Consider the following 19,245-nt stretch of genomic DNA (forward strand, 5'->3'; position numbering starts at 1 on the left):
CCAGAATTAGTCAACAGAAAATTCATAATCTTCCATCAGGATTATGCAAGACCACATGTTTCTTTGATGACCAGGCAAAAACTGTTACAGCTTGGCTGGGAAGTTCGGACTCATCCGCCATATTCACCAGACATTGCACCTTCGGATTTCCATTTATTTCAGTCTTTACAAAATTCTCTGAGTGGAAAAAATTTCAATTCCCTGGAAGACTGTAAAAGGCACCTGGGGGCTTCCCTGGTGGCACAGTGGTTTAGAATCCGCCTGCCAATACAGGGGACACAGGTTCGAGCCCTGGTTTGGGAAGATCCCACATGCCACGGAGCAACTAAGCCCGTGTGCTACAACTACTGAGCTTGTGCTCTAGAGCCCGCAATCCACAACTAGTGAGCCCAAGTGGCACAACTACTGAAGCCGGTGCGTTGAGCCTGTGCTCCGCAACAAGAGAAGCCACTGCAGTGAGAAGCCCACGCACTGCAACGAAGAGTAGCCCCCACTCACTGCAAGTAGAGAAAGCCTGCGCACAACGCAGCCAAAAATAAAATAAATAAATTTATATTAAAAAAATATTGTATAAAAAAAAGGCACCTGGAACAGTTCTTTGCTCAAGAAGATGAAAAGTTTTGGGAAGATGGAATTATATAGTTGCCTGAAAAATGGCAGAAGGTGGTGGAACAAAATGGTGAATGTGTTGTTCAAAAAGTTCTTGGTGAAAATGAAAAATGTGTCTTTTGTCTTTACTTAAAAACCGAAGGAGGGCTTCCCTGGTGGCGCAGTGGTTGAGAGTCTGCCTGCTAATGCAGGGGACACAGGTTTGAGCCTTGGTCTGGGAAGATCCCACATGCCGCGGAGCAGCTGGGCCCGTGAGCCACAACTACTGAGCCTGCGCATCTGGAGCTTGTGCTCCGCAACAAAAGAGGCCGCGATAGTGAGAGGCCCGCGCATCCCGATGAAGAGTGGCCCCCACTTGCCACAACTAGAGAGGGCACTCGCACAGAAATGAAGACCCAACACAGCCCAAAATAAATAAATTAATTTAAAAAAAAAAGATCAGCAAGTAGCTCATTCTCATTAAAAAACAAACAAAAAAACCGAAGGAACTTTTTGGCCAACTCAATATAAGAGTGGGTGCTTGAGCTGTATAATTATGTCACTGGAGGTGGGGGGGGTTACATTTACCCCTTGGATTTTGTTTGCTGTTTCCTTTAAATTGCTCTCGCTCTCTTAAATTAGTTTTTTAGCCAGTTTAATTTTAATATTAGACTTGATCTTTGCTAATGAAATTGTTCAATTTAGTGTCACTATTTGATCCCATGGCTAATGATTAATTTTACTAGTACCATGAATAGAAGTAGAGATCTCATTCCAAATCTTACTGATTTAGAGGAAAGATAAGCATATACAAAATTTTGTGCTTTGTTGAAGGATTATAACACTTTTAAAGTGTCATAATATTTCAAATTTTTAATGGTTTTTGTCTCAAGTTTTTAAGGTATTGCTTCTCTGCTTAGACAATGTGTTATGTTTAAGTTTCAAAAAGTATCTTTATATACCTCTTATCTGCCAGATAATCTAAGAAGCAGCTCACGTGCGTTATTTCATTTGCCCTAATTCAAAGGAAAAAGTGAAAGGAGAAATGCCTTGGACAAAAAAAAATTTTTTTTAAGTTTTTATTTCAGTGTTATTCAAATGCTTAACATATTGTATTTGTAGTCATGTTCCTTCTTCAGTTCTAATGCTGTGCCCCTGAAAGTCACAATGGTGAATGCTGATCCAATGGGGGAAGAAATTAATGTCATGTTTAAGGTGAGCAGAGAAAGGTGATTTTGTTTTTTGGTAATTTAAAAATTCTTTTCTCAAATTCCTTTTTCAAAATTGCAACAGTAATTTTGTTTATTTAGAATTTAATTAAATTGAATAACTGTGAAAAATTATTACTGAGATAAACTGTTCCCAAATGGATTTGGTAATAAATGCAACTCTGGGCTAGAGCTGCTGTATATGGCCATGCTAGTTAAGTGTTAGTACATCATAGCTCTAGGTAATGCCTTTCACCTGGAGGTGAAATGGTATGCCCTAGAGACGTGCAGGGCAATATTGCAAAACTATGAGAGGGGCACTCTTTTTGGAAACGTGTAACTTACCTGTGGGAAGCAGCAGGAGTAGAGTACTTTAGAGTAATCTATTACCAGTCAAAGTTTTGTGTGTTGTGATCACAATTAGTATTACTTTTAAGAAAGAATGGAGAGTTTTAGTTAATTCAGTGAGTTCCTTTAGTGGAGGTTCATCAAGATAGCTTCTCTTGAACCACCTTTGATATGTCTATAGCAAGTTCCCATATACTCAGATCTGGTTTTAGATTCCATTTTATTGTGTTGATGTATTTGCCTTTTCCTAAAACAGTATCATCTGTTTGAATACAGTAATTTTATATGTTGTAATATTTATTAAGGCAAATCACCTCTTTTTTTCCATAATTTTCTTGGCCAGTCTCAAAAATGTATTCATCATTATGTGTTTTAAACTTATCCAATTTAAAAAGAAAATGAAAACTTGATGTGATCCAGTTAGAATTCATTTGGGGAGAGCTAACTTTTTTTTAAGTAAACTTTTAATTTGAGATCATTGTATATTGAAGTTTGCAGTTCACTGTAGTTCATTTTAAGAAATTACACAGAAATCCTGTATACCCTTTACTCAGTTTCCCCCAATGATAACATCTTGCAAAACTGTTCTACAATATTGCAGTTAGGATGTTGACATTGATACAGTCAAGATATGAAATATTTCGATCAACACAAAGATCTTCCATATTGCCCTTTTAAAAAATTGAACATAATTCACATACCATAAAACCCAACCTTTTAAAGTGTACAGATCAGGAAACTGAGACATGAAGAGGTTAAGTAACTTTTTGTAGAATGCTGCAGAAGAATAAAAATGTGGTTCTGTTCATCTTATTCTTTACTCTTTTCACTATTCCCTCCTCCCCACACCCCCCCTCTTTTATTATAGGTAACCTATTAAGTCTTTTGGAAATGTACAAGTTTCATTTTGTTTCCTTGATTTCAAGGTTGGTGAAGATCTTCGGCAAGATATGTTAGCTTTACAAATGATAAAGATTATGGACAAGATCTGGCTTAAAGAAGGGCTAGATCTGAGGATGGTAATTTTCAAATGTCTCTCAACTGGCAGAGATCGAGGTAAATATGTTAGCTATGTCTTATTTTATTCCTTGAATTTAGCTCAGAGTGCACCTGCTCTAAGGGTCCTGGTGCTGGTACACTATGATCTCAGCCTTATCACTTTCCTTTCATAGGTAAGGATGTGCAGACTTTATCTTGTCAAAACGAAATCAGGTCAGGGACTTCCCTGGTGGTGCAGTGGTTAAGATTCCAGGCTTCCACTGCAGGGGGCATAGGATACGTCCCTCGTCGGGGAAGTTCTGCGTGCCGCACGGTATGGCCAAAAAAAGGGAAATTAAGTCAGTTTAAGAATTCTTGCTGGTTTTATATAGTAACTCAATGAGTAGCCCTAATAAATGCTTGCATGACAATAAGTTTTATAAGATGGAAGTCACTTTATCAAGCAAGATTCCTTATTCATCAACAAGAGCCTACCATTTCACTGGATTAGTTTTTCTGTCACTATACTTATTTCATATAGTTGAACTCTTCTTTCTTCTTATGGAATTCTATGTAACTTTGTAGGCAGTCAACTCCCTCTTTTTTTTATGTTGTTTCTAATGGTTGAGTGCTTACTTTGTGATTTGCCCTGTGCTAAAGCTTTTCACTCGTGTTATCTCACTGTGTCGTTATTTTTCAAATGAAAAATCACATTCACATCCTCTGTGAAGTTGTTTTTTTTTTTGCGGTACGCGGGCCTCACTGCTGTGGCTTCTCTGGTCGCGGAGCACAGGCTCCGGATGCGCAGGCCCAGCAGCCACGGCCCATGGGCCCAGCTGCTCTGCGTCATGTGGGATCCTCCTGGACCGGCGCACAAACCCGCGTCCCCTGCATCGGCAGGTGGACTCCCAACCACTGCGCCACCAGGGAAGCCCCTTTGTGAAGTTTTTAACAAACACCTTAGTCTATAGTAATCCTCCCTTCTCCAGACTCAGCAGTTGTCTTTAATACTTACCACACATTGCGTCATCTCTGCTGGATTGATTTTAAGTTCCCTCAGGGGATGGTAGTACTTTGTATATTTATGAACGTTTATCCACTGTTTTGTACACAGTAATTTCTACATGTGTATGTTTGATAATGAAATTAGAAATTTGTATATTAAAAATTTGATTAAACATACTCATAGAATCAAGATGCAGGTATTCATTGAAAAAGGATGTCACTGTGAACTATAAACCAGATAATGTAACCAAAACAACACAAAGGATCCAAATGAGTTCACTCTGCCATGTGTGACCAGTCTACTAGGATTACAGCCTGACCCTGCATGCTTTCTTTTGGGATGGCCTGGAGGACTGGGCCTTCTTGATTATTTCCAGTCCTTTCTTCAAAGCAGGTCTCTGTGTCTGTATCTTTTATTTTGATAACAGCGCATCTCCTTGATTTGTTAAAATATATAAAACTAATTTTTAAAATATATAAAAAATATATGCACATAGTAAAATATCCATATAGCATGTAATAGAATAAATTGGAATGTAAATCTTAGTTTTCTCCCACACCTCCTAGGCAGCCTGCTCTCAAAATATAACTGCTTACATAGCTTTCTGAGACTATGTTTTTATTCTTTTTTAAAAATGTTTTTGGCCACACCACACGGCACACGGCATCTTAGTTCCCCAACCAGCGATCGAACCCGTGCCCCCTGCAGTGGAAATGCAGAGTCCTAACCACTGGACCACCAGGGAATTCCCTTTCTGAGACTATTTTGTATATATTCCAACATGCATAATACTTTCTTTTAAACAAAAGGTACAGTTCTCTATGTGGATTTTGTCTTTAAAAACATATTTTTGAGATTTTTCTACCTAAGCACAGCATTTACATTTCAGTAAGGAAGACAAAACATGTACTTGAGACTCAAACATATCACAAAGACAATCTTCATCTGTTCTTCCCTTTGAAAGGGCTTAATGTACTCTGAAACACTCTTATATTGCCCAAGTACATGACTAGAGAAAGTTTTTTGTGCAAAATGGGACAGCATATATCTTGTAAGTAACTTTATTGATGAGGTCAGTATTATCTAGTTTGCAGTTAAAGTTGTTATTCTTATTCTTTGTGTGGGTAGCACATGGATGTACAGACAAAGTCTGAAATAGTCAAATTCAGTTTTATATCTTGGGTACTTTTTTTTTTTTTTTTTTTTTTTTTTTTTTTGCGGTATGCGGGCCTCTCACTGTTGTGGCCTCTCCCGTTGTGGGGCACAGGCTCCGGACGCGCAGGCTCAGTGGCCATGGCTCACGGGCCTAGCTGCTCCACGGTATGTGGGATCTTCCCGGACCGGGGCACGAACCCGTGTCCCCTGCATCAGCAGGCGGACTCTCAACCACTGTGCCACTAGGGAAGCCCTATATCTTGGGTACTTATGAAAATAAAAAAGAATTTTGATTTCTCACATTTTCTAGCATGGGCTGCCAGAGTTGACTTTTTTTTTAAATGTTGATTGTTAGCTGGTATCTTATATCAAACATCAAAAGCTATAAATTTGGGGGACATTTTCACATATCTTAATATTTTGTTTTTAAAGGCATGGTGGAGCTAGTTCCTGCTTCAGATACCCTCAGGAAAATCCAAGTGGAATATGGTGTGACTGGATCCTTTAAAGATAAACCACTTGCAGAGTGGCTGAGGAAATACAATCCCTCTGAAGAGGAATATGAAAAGGTGATTAGCTAGTCTCTGTATTCTAAATTACCGTCAAAAATGTGTTACATAGGTCTTAAGTGCTTTCATTTTCCAGCTCTGATGACTAGTCATTTAGTTTAAGTTGTGAATTTTTCTCAGTTTTAATGAGATCCTAGTTTATGTCAAATCATTAATGTATCGTATTTACAGATAGATACGTACAAATGCTATCTGTTGACCTGCGAAAGTAAAGCAGAGGAATTTTGTTCTTTGTTGGTCTTTTACACTATTTAAGAGCTCTCCCTTTTCTTAATTCTTCGTAGTTTGGGGAAAGAAGCTAATATTTGTTTACAGTAATATTGGCTCTGTGATTCTGAATAAGTTATTTGACCCAAAATAATTGTCAAGTAACATACTTTGAATGGCTTTCATGCACTTGGCTCTTCTGTGTGCTTTGCTAAATAAGAGGGAATATAACATAGTGGAATCTCGTTGCCTGGGTTTGAATCTTGGCTCTGCTACTTAACAGTGATGTGATCTTGGGCAAATAATCTTTCTGTTTTTGTTTCTCTCATACGTAAAATAGCAGTAATAATAGTATTTACATCATGTTTTGTTGTGGCATTTTAAATAAGTTTAATATGTACATACGCACACACATATACTCTGGTGTGTGTGTAGAAAGAGCTAGTGCAATGCCTGGTTTTGTGATAAGTGCTGTGTAAACATATGCTGTTATCGTCATCATCATCATCACCACTAAAGATTTCTAGGGGGTTATGGAATAAAATTAATCACATGGACCTGTAGAGCCACATGACTGTTCCGTTCAGAAATGTAGTATCTTGAGAATAAACTAAATGCATGTGCTTTAGTATTTGCTTTACAAATACTCATTGTATGCAACTTGTATCCTTCTTTGTGATATTATATTATTAATTTAATCCCCAGGACAGGCAGGACTAAAGTGAAAGAAGGTCTTCCATCTTTGAGAAACTTGCAGATGACTCATAAGGAGTCACTAAATGGACAACAAGACACATTCATTATATTATTGGATGTTTAAAGATATAAGCTTACTTTCTTTACACATGCCATTCCTACAAGCCAAAAAAGGGGAAAAAATATTCCTTTATTTAGATTAATCTTTGTCCCAATGTTACCACTTGTGGTAAGTAGCAGAGCCTGTGAAGAGCAGGGTTCCACAAACATGATGCTTAAAAGACGGTCAAAGGCAGAGTGTACCCTGAGTAGGGACTGACAGGATCTCTACGTGTTTGTTGAAAGACAAAAGCTAGAGAGAAGGGGCAATAACCACTTTTAGAAGGGTGTTTGCTTTTAAAAAACTGGCTTCTGCTACCATAACCCAGTTTACAAGCTATTGAGAAAGTGAATTATAATAGTGTTTTCAACGAGTGATAAATTACTTTAATCTTTGTTACCCTGCCTCCTTTAAAAATAATCTTTTTCCTAAGATAATTCTGTATCTTTATTATAGGCTTCTGAGAATTTTATCTATTCTTGTGCTGGATGCTGTGTAGCCACCTATGTTTTAGGTATCTGTGATCGACACAATGACAATATAATGCTTCGAAGCACAGGACACATGTTTCACATTGACTTTGGAAAGTTTTTGGGCCACGCACAGATGTTTGGTAGCTTCAAAAGGTACTAATATTGTTATTATTGCTAAAGAAAATAGAGGCACTTCCTATTTCACAAGTTAATGTCCCCAACTATTACATATAAAATAAGCTACAAGGATATACAACACAGGGAATATAGCCAGTTTTGTAACTATAAATGGAGTGTAATCTTTAAAAATTGTGAATTACTATATTATACATGTAACATATAATATTGTATATCAACTACAATTTTAAAAAATCAACTTCAAAAAAAACCAAGTTAATGCCCCAAACTTTGCTTTTTTTCTTGCTGTTCTTTGCCTTGTAGCTCCCTTTGAGCGTAACTAGGGATGAAAAAGGCTCTAAAAGATGACTTTACCATGTAACAGAAAGAATGAGTATGTGTGTGTAACCTTTGAAATGAGTTAAGGTGTATTTTATTTTATCTAGTTAGTGGTACCTATTAGAAATGTTCCCATTTATATAACGGCAACGAGTACAAATTTTTTCTCTATATTTGTTTGTAACTAATATTTGATCTCTGTTTGGCTGTGGGTGGATTGATAAATATCACCTTGGAAATATATATAAATTCTACCTAAATAATGAGATTATATGATGGCTTTCCTGGGGAAATGTGAATTTTTAAGAATTATGCAAATTCAGAACTGCCTGATACTAAGTTACCCACTTAGAAACTGCTATGGCTCAGATAGCTTTAGTTCAATAGCCATGTAATAGCAATAGCACTTATTTGAATATCTTCTGTAAATAATATTTTGTATGTACTTTCTTTTTAAATAGGGATCGGGCTCCTTTTGTGCTGACCTCTGATATGGCATATGTCATTAATGGGGGTGAGAAGCCCACCATTCGTTTCCAGTTGTTTGTGGACCTCTGCTGTCAAGCCTACAACTTGATAAGAAAGCAAACAAACCTCTTTCTTAACCTGCTTTCACTGGTAACTCTGTTCTTTACAAGCATTTAATTAATTTTAAATGAATGGTTCTGTGTTTCAGTATCTAAAAATAGATATTTTGTGATTTTTGGAATATAATTTATTGTAGTTTCAAGTGTCATATTATTACTGAAATATTTTAAAATTGCTGCCATGTGAAATATGCCAGACACCATTTATATAAAATAAAAAAATAAGTCACTAGATAGAGTGGGTACCCTGGGGATGAGTAGTAATAGTAACTGGAAGGGACCCTGAGAGTATCATCTGGGATACTGGTAAATGTTTTATGTCTTAATCTGGATGTATTCAAATTTTGGACATTCATTAAGCTGTGCTTTTAAGATTTCCGTGCTTTTCTGGTTGTATATTAAGTAAAAACAAACCAAAAAAAACCCCTATGATTATTGTGACTGAAATTGATGTAGAAACAGAGGACTACACAAAAGACCTGGATTTCACAGCGTTTATTCCATAAACTGGCTGTGACTTGCAACAATTGATCTTCTTGGCCAAGATTTTTCTTATTTATGAGAGAATCAGTCCCTAAAACACTAACAGACTCTTTAAAACTGTGATTGTTTTGGTTTGTTTGCTTTATTTCTGATTACTTGGCCAGCTTTTAGGGAGGGGTGAGGAACAGACTTTTAAAAAATTTAACTCACAAACCTTTTATCCTTTCTAAAGATGATTCCTTCAGGGTTACCAGAACTTACAAGTATTCAAGATTTGAAATATGTTAGAGATGCACTTCAACCCCAAACTACAGATGCAGAAGCTACAATTTTCTTTACTAGGTAAGGTATATTTAAGTATATTAGAGAAGGCACACACTGTTTAACCTTGATTTGTTTTCCTTAGTTTAAACAAATGCTATATATCAAAATTCTGATTTATAGGAAAAAATTGTGATTCACAGTACTAGCAAATAGGTTTATCAAAAGTTTATTTACTGAATAAATGTGAAGCATCGGCAATAGCACTTTAAAAAATACATTTATTTCAGGAATTCCCTGGAAGTCCAGTGGTTAGGACTCGGTGCTTTCACTGCAGTGGCCTGGGTTCAATCCCTGGTTGGGGAACTAAGATCCAGCAAGCCGTGTGGCGTGGCCAAAAAAAAAAAAAATTTACTTCTCTCAAAATATCATCTTGGGGCTTCCCTGGTGGCGCAGTGGTTGAGAGTGCGCCTGCCAATGCAGGGGACGCGGGTTCATGCCCCGGTCCGGGAAGATCCCACATGCCACGGAGCGGCTGGGCCCGTGAGCCATGGCCTCTGAGCCTGCGCATCCGGAGCCTGTGCTCCGCAATGGGAGAGGCCACAACAGTGAGAGGCCCGTAAAAGATCTCAAGTTTTATTTAGTATATGATTTCAATTCTAAACATCCCATTTATGAATCATTTCTGCAAAACATATTTTCTACAGTATCACATACAAGGTTTTTTTCTAAAATGATATCTCTACTAATGTATTTTTCAGGATTCTGCCATAACAATTTTCATGGATACCATAAGTGCTTAAAACAGTGAACTCTGGGTCACTGCTGTAGTAAATTGTTGTTATATGATGTAGTACTTGAAACACATATACCAATAAGTGGCATTTGAACTTGTGATTATTACTTTAGAAGCAGATCTTCCTGGCAAATATGTTCTAAAGGTCTGGTGACCAGGTTGGTCACAGACTAGTGGTACCACCTCATTAAACGCCACAGCAGGGAGGAGCACATGAGCTCATATTCTTTTCTTTCCTTTTTCTCTTGCCTTCTTCCTCTCAGTGGAGAAGAGGTAGAAAACACTGGACTGGACTTCCCTAGTCTCAAGAGTCTGGGCTGAATTGAATTGAAGGAAGCTGACTTTTATATAGCCTTCCAAACTAATCCTGATAATTTAGGTATTGATGGGTTTTGTTTAGTTTTTTTGAGATTTGTTGGCTCCCCTGGGCAAAACTATAAAGCAGGCATGTAAGTATTAGTCGGCTTGACCTGCCATAACAATACACCATAAACAAGGTGGCTTAAACAAAGGAAATTAGTCTTCTCATTGTTCTGGAGCCTGGGAAGTCCAAGATCAAGGTGCCAGCCTATTTGCTTCCTGGTGAGGGTTCAAGCTTGAAGATGAAGGAGGGAGGAGAAGAAAAAGGAGGAAGAAAGTCATTCTTATAAGGACACTAACTCCATAAAGGCCCTGTGGGGTTGGGGCTTTAACATTTGAATTTTGGGGGACACAAACATTCAGTTCCATAGCAAGGCAAAAACCTTTGTGTGAGGTTCCCTGACCTTTACTTTTTGACTCTCTTTTTGATTCTCATTCCTTGACAAAGTGAGAATCTACTCAATATTTTTAAATGAATAAAAGTGTTTTTCATCTTTTATTGTTAAAATAATTGAGAATGTTTTCTTATGAACTTTAATGTTAACACATTGTCTGATTATCTTGTAGGCTGATTGAATCAAGTTTGGGAAGCATTGCCACAAAGTTTAACTTCTTCATTCACAACCTTGCTCAGTTGCGTTTTTCTGGTCTTCCTTCCAATGATGAGCCCATCCTTTCATTTTCACCCAAAACATACTCCTTTAGACAAGATGGTCGAATCAAAGAAGTCTCTGTTTTCACTTACCATAAGAAGTACAACCCAGATAAACATTATGTAAGTTTGGTTCTGTATCTGTAGACACTCATGCGTGCATTATTTTTGTCCTTTCCTACTTACTTCACTGACTCTGCTAAAGTTCAAGCATTTGTCCTTTTCATACTTCTTTCTTCCATGGATGGTCCAAAAATTAATAAGTATACTTGGAGCATCCCTAATTGTTTTTTGGTGTTTATTTCTTGGTAAATTTGCTCCAGAAGCATGAAGGACAAACGATACTCTTCTTTTCAGAGACAAGACTGAAAGGGTGGTGCTATTTTGCTTTTCTCCTTCCTTATCTTCGTTTTTAATTTCAAAGGTAAACCTTGCTCAGTGTAACAAACTCAACCAATATAGAAGCACGTAAAGTAAAAATCTAAGTTCTCATTCCACTCTCCAGGGATGATTATAAAACATGCACATAAAGTTGGGTTTTTTGAACAAAAACAGGATCTTTAGTGTGCTCCCCCCGCCCCAAATAGTATAGCATTATCATCTTTTTTGCTGTTATTTTTGTGCTAATATTTTTGTTGGATAACTTTACAGCACTGTCAGCCTTTAAATTTTTGACAAATTGCTAGATTTTAAAAGTGACTTCACTATTCTTAATAAATTTTTATGTTTACTGAGTATTTTAGGATACCATTTAACTGAATAGTCCATTCTTTCCCCCCAATGATTTATAATGCCACCTTTAAATAAAGTAAGTTTGTATCCCTGAATTTATTTCTGGTCTTCTGCAGATATATCTGACTCTCTGTGCACCAGCATTTTACTCTTTAAGTACTTTATAATATATTGATAGTGTAAATATCCAGTAAGACATGTTTTCCCCCATCTCCCAGTTGCCCTAAGTTTTGCCTTCTCATTTGCTCTCATAAATGAATTAACTTAATATTTTCACTGAAAATGCACTACACTTACAAATTTGGAAGGACATTTATATTTAACCCTAGAAATAGAATGACTTTCACATTCCAGTTCTTATTTATTTAGACAATAGTTAAGAAGGTTACTCTTAGAATGTAGTTAGATATGCTATAAATACCTTGACTTTTATATTTGCTGTTTCCTGTTGGTGACATATATATTGCAAAGTGAAAAGCACTTGGTACATATAATGGTCAAGCTGAAAACTGTCTATCAAGAAAGGTTGTATTATAAATCTAATGTGTCAGGGGTGTGATTTCTTTTCAGATTTACGTAGTCCGAATTTTGAGGGAAGGACAGCTTGAGCCATCATTTGTATTCCGGACATTTGACGAGTTTCAGGAACTTCACAATAAGCTCAGTATTATTTTTCCACTTTGGAAGTTACCAGGGTATGTTCTCATCCTTGTACATTAATCTTGTTTTATAGGAAACAATTTCTTTATTACCAAGTATAGGTCAAAAGCTTTGTGTTAAGCTAGTGTAAGATACTGTACTATGGACCGTGTGCAGCTAATTTTCCTTTGTATCACAAGAGCCTGACACAGTACTAGACATAAGGAACTGAGTTTTTCTTGAATGAATGATTAAGATCTTAAACTTAAAATATGTTTAAGTTTACATGTTTGTGTAAATTTCTAGCTTTCTAAATCACTGCAGGAATAATCTATTACGGCCATATTGAGCTCCTCTGAAAAACAATAAACTGAGGCACTGATCACTAATCAAAATGTTAGTGTTTAGGTTTGTATTTGATACCCTTTGGAAACCTTCAATTTTTAAGGTAGCTAATGACCAGTAGATGTCCTGTGTTGAATTGCTCCCATTCTTCTCAAGATTAGATTTTGAAAATGAGGCAGCAAAGTGGGTATCAGAGTTTATTTCCATGTGCAGTCTCATTTCACCACTGCCACCAAAATAAGCAGAGTTAAGATGAACTTGATTTGAGCCCTGTGGCATTTGTGGATTTTACTGGTATCAATGATAGCTGTGGCTGATTGCATAATGATTATTTTGGAGGATAAGGTCTGCAAATTTGTGAATGATTAATCTTGAGTAGAAATAAGTAGGAAATAAGTAATACATATGCATATTAGCAATGTACGTTTTGTACCAAGGTCATAAAAGGATAATATATACTTGAACTGTTTCGTCTCTAGTACTTGGAAAAGAAATCCAAAAATAACTTTATAGTGAATTAAGACTCCACTTTGTATTTAAGTGTATAAAAGAATATTTCTAAGTATTATACTTGATTCTATAAATACTCCCAGATGAAATAATTTAAATTCCACTACTTTTTTTCTTTTGTAGCTTTCCTAATAGGATGGTTCTAGGGAGAACACACATAAAAGATGTAGCAGCCAAAAGAAAAATTGAGTTAAACAGTTATTTACAGAGTTTGATGAGTGCTTCAACGGATGTAGCAGAGGTGACTATCCTAACTGAAAAATAACAACATACTTTTCTGTGCTGCATAGTATTTAAATTAATGAGTCTTTTTTTTTCCTCTTCCACCTTAGTGTGATCTTGTTTGTACCTTTTTCCACCCTTTACTTCGTGATGAGAAAGCTGAAGGAGTAGCTAGGTCTGCCGGTGAGAATATTTTTCTCTTTATTGATAATTCATGACTTCCCTATGACCTGCAAGTCTGTAACTTCTCGATGGATGTGGTAGAGTGACAGTGGGTTACTGTCTGTACACAGTGAGAATGAGAGGAGGGTATTCTTTCTAAGCCAGTTGATTTCTGGATAAACATAATTTTCCTAATGGAGTGTGATTACTAAAGAAGTGTGTATCAATGTTCTACCAGGTTCTTACCTTCTTTTCTCCAACATGTGATGGTCCTGGAATTAGAGCAAAAACTTTTGTTGCAGCTTGAACCACTGCAAGCAACATAAAATAAAGATGAACATATTTGTATTTTCAGATGCAGGTTCCTTCAGTCCTACTCCAGGCCAAATAGGAGGAGCAGTGAAATTATCTGTCTCTTACCGAAATGGCACTCTTTTCATCATGGTGATGCACATCAAAGACCTTGTGAGTGATTACAAATAATGATGATTGTAGAGGAAACCTATACCTTGGTAGGAAACATTACTGTTAAGGGAATGCTTTTCTTTATAGGTTACTGAAGATGGGGCTGACCCAAATCCGTATGTCAAGACATACCTACTTCCAGATACCCACAAAACATCCAAACGTAAAACCAAAATTTCACGAAAAACTAGGAATCCGACATTCAATGAAATGGTAAGTTAAAATCATTTCTAAAAATTTCCTAGATTTGTTGTTTTAAGATTTTTAATTTTAAGCACTTAAAATTTTTTAGCTATCAGTAGCTGAACTATTTATTGTACTAGTAAGGCAAACCACTAGCAGTCCAATGGTATTTAACAAAATGATGCAGAATTGAACCTTTGATCATAGATCCTTAGGCTTTAAAAAGATCTTAGGGGCCATTATTCAACTACCCTTCTAGTGCTTAAACCCTTTCAAAAAGTGGATGTCTAATCTGTGCTGAAATACTTCCAGGCCATCCAGTTTGTTTTGGGCAGCTCCAACTCTTAGATCATTTTCTTTACTGAGCTGAAATCTTCACTCCCTCTAGTTTGCACCTGTATGTCTCAGTTGTACCTCTTGAAACCACACAAATGCTCTGTTCTTCCTTCTACATGGCAGCCCTTGAGATAACTGAAGTTCAAATGCCCTTCCTCTTTATTCTGTTGAAACATCTTCAGGACCTTTACCTTGGTTTGATAGGAGGTAGTTTCAAAATCATCCTCTTTCTAATTTGTCTTAGTCTGTCAACAACTCTTGCAAAATAGAGTGATCTGAACTGAAAGCAGTAAGCGAAACATCAGCTGAACAGTGGGGAGCAGAACTGTGACTTTGCTGAGCCACTCATGGTCAACTTATAAATTTACTAATCTATTAAAATGCGCTAACCCTTAGTCAACTACTAGTTTGGGATAATAACCACATTTTTTGTGTACATTAACATTATATCCACACAAAAATGTCTGGATAGAGATTTGGAAGCAAATAATTCTGAAGTTTCATCAAGGTTATAAATTTATTAAAACCACAGAATACCCTTTCAGCCCTTTTTAAAAGCATATAAAATATTTGGAGAAGACCAATTGGTATTATTCTCAAAAAGTAGTAGAGGCTTTTCTTCTAGTTAGTGTTATACTTTCAAGAAACTGAAATGTGGTCATTTTTTTAGTTCTTTTAGTCAAACAGTGAGAACTAGATTAAGGAGATGTTGCTCAGAAGTTATGGTGAGGCTTTCTTGAAAAGAAAAAAATTGTGTTGCATGCAGTGTTTGAAAGAGAATAACCTTACAACACTCCAGATTTGCTATAAACTACATTTGTAATTGGTGATTTTGCACTGAATTATGGATAATCAGAAATTATCACTTCATGGTATATAAAATCCAACAGAATAAAGACAACAAAAGGAAATTTTAGTCCCTCACTTTCTGTAAAATAGTTACGATTACACTATCCCAACTTGCTTCCTTCTACTCTCTTTTTCTTCCATTCTCTTCCTTCCATTTCTCTTTTAAAGATGATCTATTAAATTATCTTAAGGCAGGCTGCCATGTAATTTTCCTTCCCCATACCTCCATTTCAGAAAAACCATGTTTTTAGTTTTTAGCTAATAATAATTTTCTGCTTTGTGCATTCCTGTCAGACACTCAGAGGAATGATAATACAATCCAAGACTCCTGAAATACAAAATGTGCATCTAAAGTATGAGACATATTCTACCAGATGTCATAATCAATGTCATTAGTTGTAGTCACTCTTTGACTAATAATCTCACTTATGTTTTTATGTAAAATAATCCTAGAAACCAGACAAATAAATAATTTGTAATCTGCTGTTTCTTTTTGCCTTTGCTATAGCTTGTGTACAGTGGATATAGCAAAGAAACCCTAAGACAGAGAGAACTTCAGCTAAGTGTACTCAGTGCAGAATCTCTGCGGGAGAATTTTTTCTTGGGTGGAATAACCCTGCCTTTGAAAGATTTCAACTTAAGCAAAGAGACAGTTAAGTGGTATCAGCTGACTGCAGCAACCTATTTGTAAGCTAGTGAATTTCTGAGCTTTGGAAGCAAGAATAGTTATAAACATGTGCAGACACACGTGAACTTTGTATAATATTTTTATACTGGACAGAAATTATAAAGTAAATGTACTTGCTGCATTTCAACACATCTGTTGGACCAACAGTTACTTAACTTTTATGAATTTGTTGACTCCATTGCTGTTTTAAAGTCATTGTATAGAATGCTGTAAATCCTAAACTTAATATATAATAAGTCCTGAAAAAGACTTTGAGTTGGTGAAGGAGTTAATCCTTTCTTGAGTAATAGCTTTAGTGTGGTCTGATAGTATTGTCAGTTCAACCATCTATTTTGCATTGTTTCTTACACAGACATAGCATGTTTGCTTTCCTGTTTTGCACCTTTTACAGCCTTTACCACTGTGTATGTTCACAAACACCAAAGGAGAGGAAAGGTGCAGGGTGTTACCATAAAATGCAGCTGCTATTCACAGGGCTGAAAAGCAAAGCACAAATAATAAATAGTTATGTTAAGAACTACTAAGTAGTTGATAGAAGTAGGGGAAAATAACATTGCTTTTTATTATTCACGTCTTTAAAACCTTTTTCAGAATAAGTGCCAATCACTGAAGTTGTAAATAATGGTGCCTTAACTTCATATGCTTCTCTGGCACTTCATTCTGAGTTTTTTCCTGACTTAATAGTAAGTAGTTTTGACTTCCTTTTTACTAAAGACAAGAAATTAATGTAACTTTACTAATGCTTTTCCCACAGATAGATCATTTTCTGTACTTCAGATGTGTGACTTATTAGTTATTTAAACATCAGCCATTTTATTTGTTTTATGTTTTCGTTGCCCAGTAACTGAATGAGATTAATCAACATAGATGTACACTATATTCCATCATTCCATTATAATCCTACATTTATTCCCAGGAGGGTGAACTGAAGTTTGGTAATTTTACCTCCATAAATCTATACTCCACCCCTCATTAAACGAGAGAAAATATTCCCTCAAGTGTCCATTCCTGTTCGGTAGAAGAACTCCATGAGTAGGGCAGACTCTTCACAAGAAGCCCAGGACAAGAACTCTAGGGTCCAGACTAAATTTTAATGTAGACCTTTATGGCACAGTTTGTCTTGTACACTGTCTTACTTACCTTTGTAAACATTTTACATTCGCATGAATTACTTTCCTTAATATAATGAGATTTAGAATCATAAGGGACATGATTGAAATCATTCTATAGTAACCATTAAGAACAGGGTTCACTTTTATTATTCATTCAACTTCACACATAATTTTGTGTTTAGTTTGGATAAATAGGTATATATAATATTAATTCTCATGGCTAGAATAGGAATTCACTTTTAAGTGGTAAGACACTGTAGCAATCTAGTTGCTGTGAGATAACTGACAAAATATTCAATGAAAAATACCAAGAAAGGAAGGACAATCTCCGATTCAGTTGCCCAGAACAGAATTTTTATTAACTGTGCAAATGTTTAATGTAAATGGTGATACCTGCAGAGCAGACAAAGAAGAGTTGAGAATGTATCAGTGGGACAGGTTAAAAAAAAAACTTGAAATTTTTGGTGCCTAACACTAATGGTCCACTTGTAGGAAACCCCGTATGATATATGAATGTCTTTTTTTATATTAAAATGTGTTGTCTATTTAATAAGTTAATTAAAAGGCAGATCAAAACACCGCTGTTTATTTGCTTTTTCCACATACAGTTAACATTTCCTTAAAGTGTGTAAGTAGCTTTGCAAATGTGAAGAAGTACTAGATATTTTCACTTGTTTTTAAGACCTAATTCCATTCCATGAATTGTCACTTAGCCACTGTTAAAAAAAAAAAGAAAAAAAAGAAAAAAAAGTACTGTCTTGGTAAAAGGTCACTGTTACTTGGACTCAGTGTATACTGCCTGTTTGCAATCTGTTATAGCAGTGTCTTTTATCCAAATAGTAGAGTTAGAAAATGTGATGTCACTTTTCAATTACAAGAAATATGGACTTTTTAACCAAAAATGTATATTACACACTCTGTATAGTTAACCAGAGTTCAAAACAAGTGGTAATCTTTCTCTTAATTTAACTCATTATGTGCCTTCTTTGGTCATTAAAAAAACACACGTTAAATATATTTTAAATATAAGTTATTTCTTTGTGAACGCTAATCTTCAGCCCTTACCAAAAACAAACAAAAAAATGACAGAGGCGCCTCTTTGCACTACTTACTATCAGTAAATTTTTAAATGTTTTTTTAAACACTTTTTAAAGCTTGCATTAAAGTAAATCTGAAACAAAAGTTTAAACAAACTAGCCAAGACACTAATTTTTATGTATAATCACAGTGTTTTATACCTATCTTTACTGAGTAAAAATAGTTATGCTTAAGTCGTACACCAAAAGAATTTTTTACCCTCGCAGTGTTTTGGGATTTGAAAATAATGGTTTACTCGAAGAACCTATTATTTTCTCTACTGAGGAACCCAATGTAGAACTTGCACTGATGTTTTTATTACTGCCTTTATAAGAATCTGTAGGTATCTAAATGTTAAGGCATGTATGATCTTTGATAAAGTATTCTTTCATCTTTTCAAATTAATGTGTAAAAGTTTCAATATCTTGCCTTAAATTGGTTGACTGTTCTTTCTAGGATTCATGTGGCATTTAAAAAAGAAAACATTAAATTTGATACTTAGACTTCAGATCAAAAAGGAATCAAGCCCCACTACCATAATCCATGGATTTACTTACATGCTGTTTGACTAGCAATGCAAATATGAATAAATATGGCAGTTAGTCTCATCTGTAAGAACCAAATACTTTAATTATGTTAAGGTAGTTAATAAAGATGTATAATATTTTTATTAATACCTTGAATATATTCAGTGGATTGAATGTGACTTCATAACTGTACTACAATTGTATTAAAATATTTCTGGAACAAAGGAACTCTGCTATCATTTCTTTTTTTTTTAAGATTTTTTTTTGATGTGGATCATTTTTAAAGTCTTTACGGAATTTGTTACATTATTGCTTCTGTTTTATGTTTTGGTTTTTTGGCCGCGAGCCATGTGGGATCTTGGCTCCCTGACCAGGGATCAAACCCACACCCCCTGCATTGGAAGGCAAAGTCTTAACCACTGGACCACCAGGGAAGTCCCCATGCTATGATTTCTTTCCTCATCCACATATTAAC

General features: G+C 35.8%; 1 protein-coding gene across 9 annotated transcripts in view; it reads left to right on the forward strand.

Moving 5' to 3' along the window:
* Positions 1-18,998, forward strand: part of PIK3C2A (phosphatidylinositol-4-phosphate 3-kinase catalytic subunit type 2 alpha) — a 104,881-nt gene extending 85,883 nt beyond the window's left edge. For 4 of the 9 annotated variants that reach the window (XM_033416176.2, XM_004285522.3, XM_033416175.2 and 1 more), the window contains 13 exons: positions 1,711-1,803; positions 3,071-3,200; positions 5,716-5,852; positions 7,312-7,481; positions 8,246-8,402; positions 9,087-9,196; positions 10,839-11,046; positions 12,226-12,350; positions 13,273-13,390; positions 13,482-13,554; positions 13,889-13,998; positions 14,086-14,211; positions 15,875-18,998. In XM_033416176.2, the coding sequence (XP_033272067.1) occupies positions 1,711-1,803; positions 3,071-3,200; positions 5,716-5,852; positions 7,312-7,481; positions 8,246-8,402; positions 9,087-9,196; positions 10,839-11,046; positions 12,226-12,350; positions 13,273-13,390; positions 13,482-13,554; positions 13,889-13,998; positions 14,086-14,211; positions 15,875-16,057 (1,740 nt within the window). In that variant the 3' untranslated portion in view covers positions 16,058-18,998. Of the gene's footprint in view, positions 1-1,710; positions 1,804-3,070; positions 3,201-5,715; positions 5,853-7,311; positions 7,482-8,245; positions 8,403-9,086; positions 9,197-10,838; positions 11,047-12,225; positions 12,351-13,272; positions 13,391-13,481; positions 13,555-13,888; positions 13,999-14,085; positions 14,212-15,660 lie in introns of all 9 variants that reach the window. The other 5 variants (XR_004479889.2, XR_004479890.2, XM_033416179.2 and 2 more) reach the window with 5 other exon arrangements.
* The last annotated feature ends 247 nt before the right edge of the window (positions 18,999-19,245 follow it).

This window comes from Orcinus orca, chromosome 8, assembly GCF_937001465.1.
Source record: "Orcinus orca chromosome 8, mOrcOrc1.1, whole genome shotgun sequence".
Taxonomy (NCBI): domain Eukaryota; kingdom Metazoa; phylum Chordata; class Mammalia; order Artiodactyla; family Delphinidae; genus Orcinus; species Orcinus orca.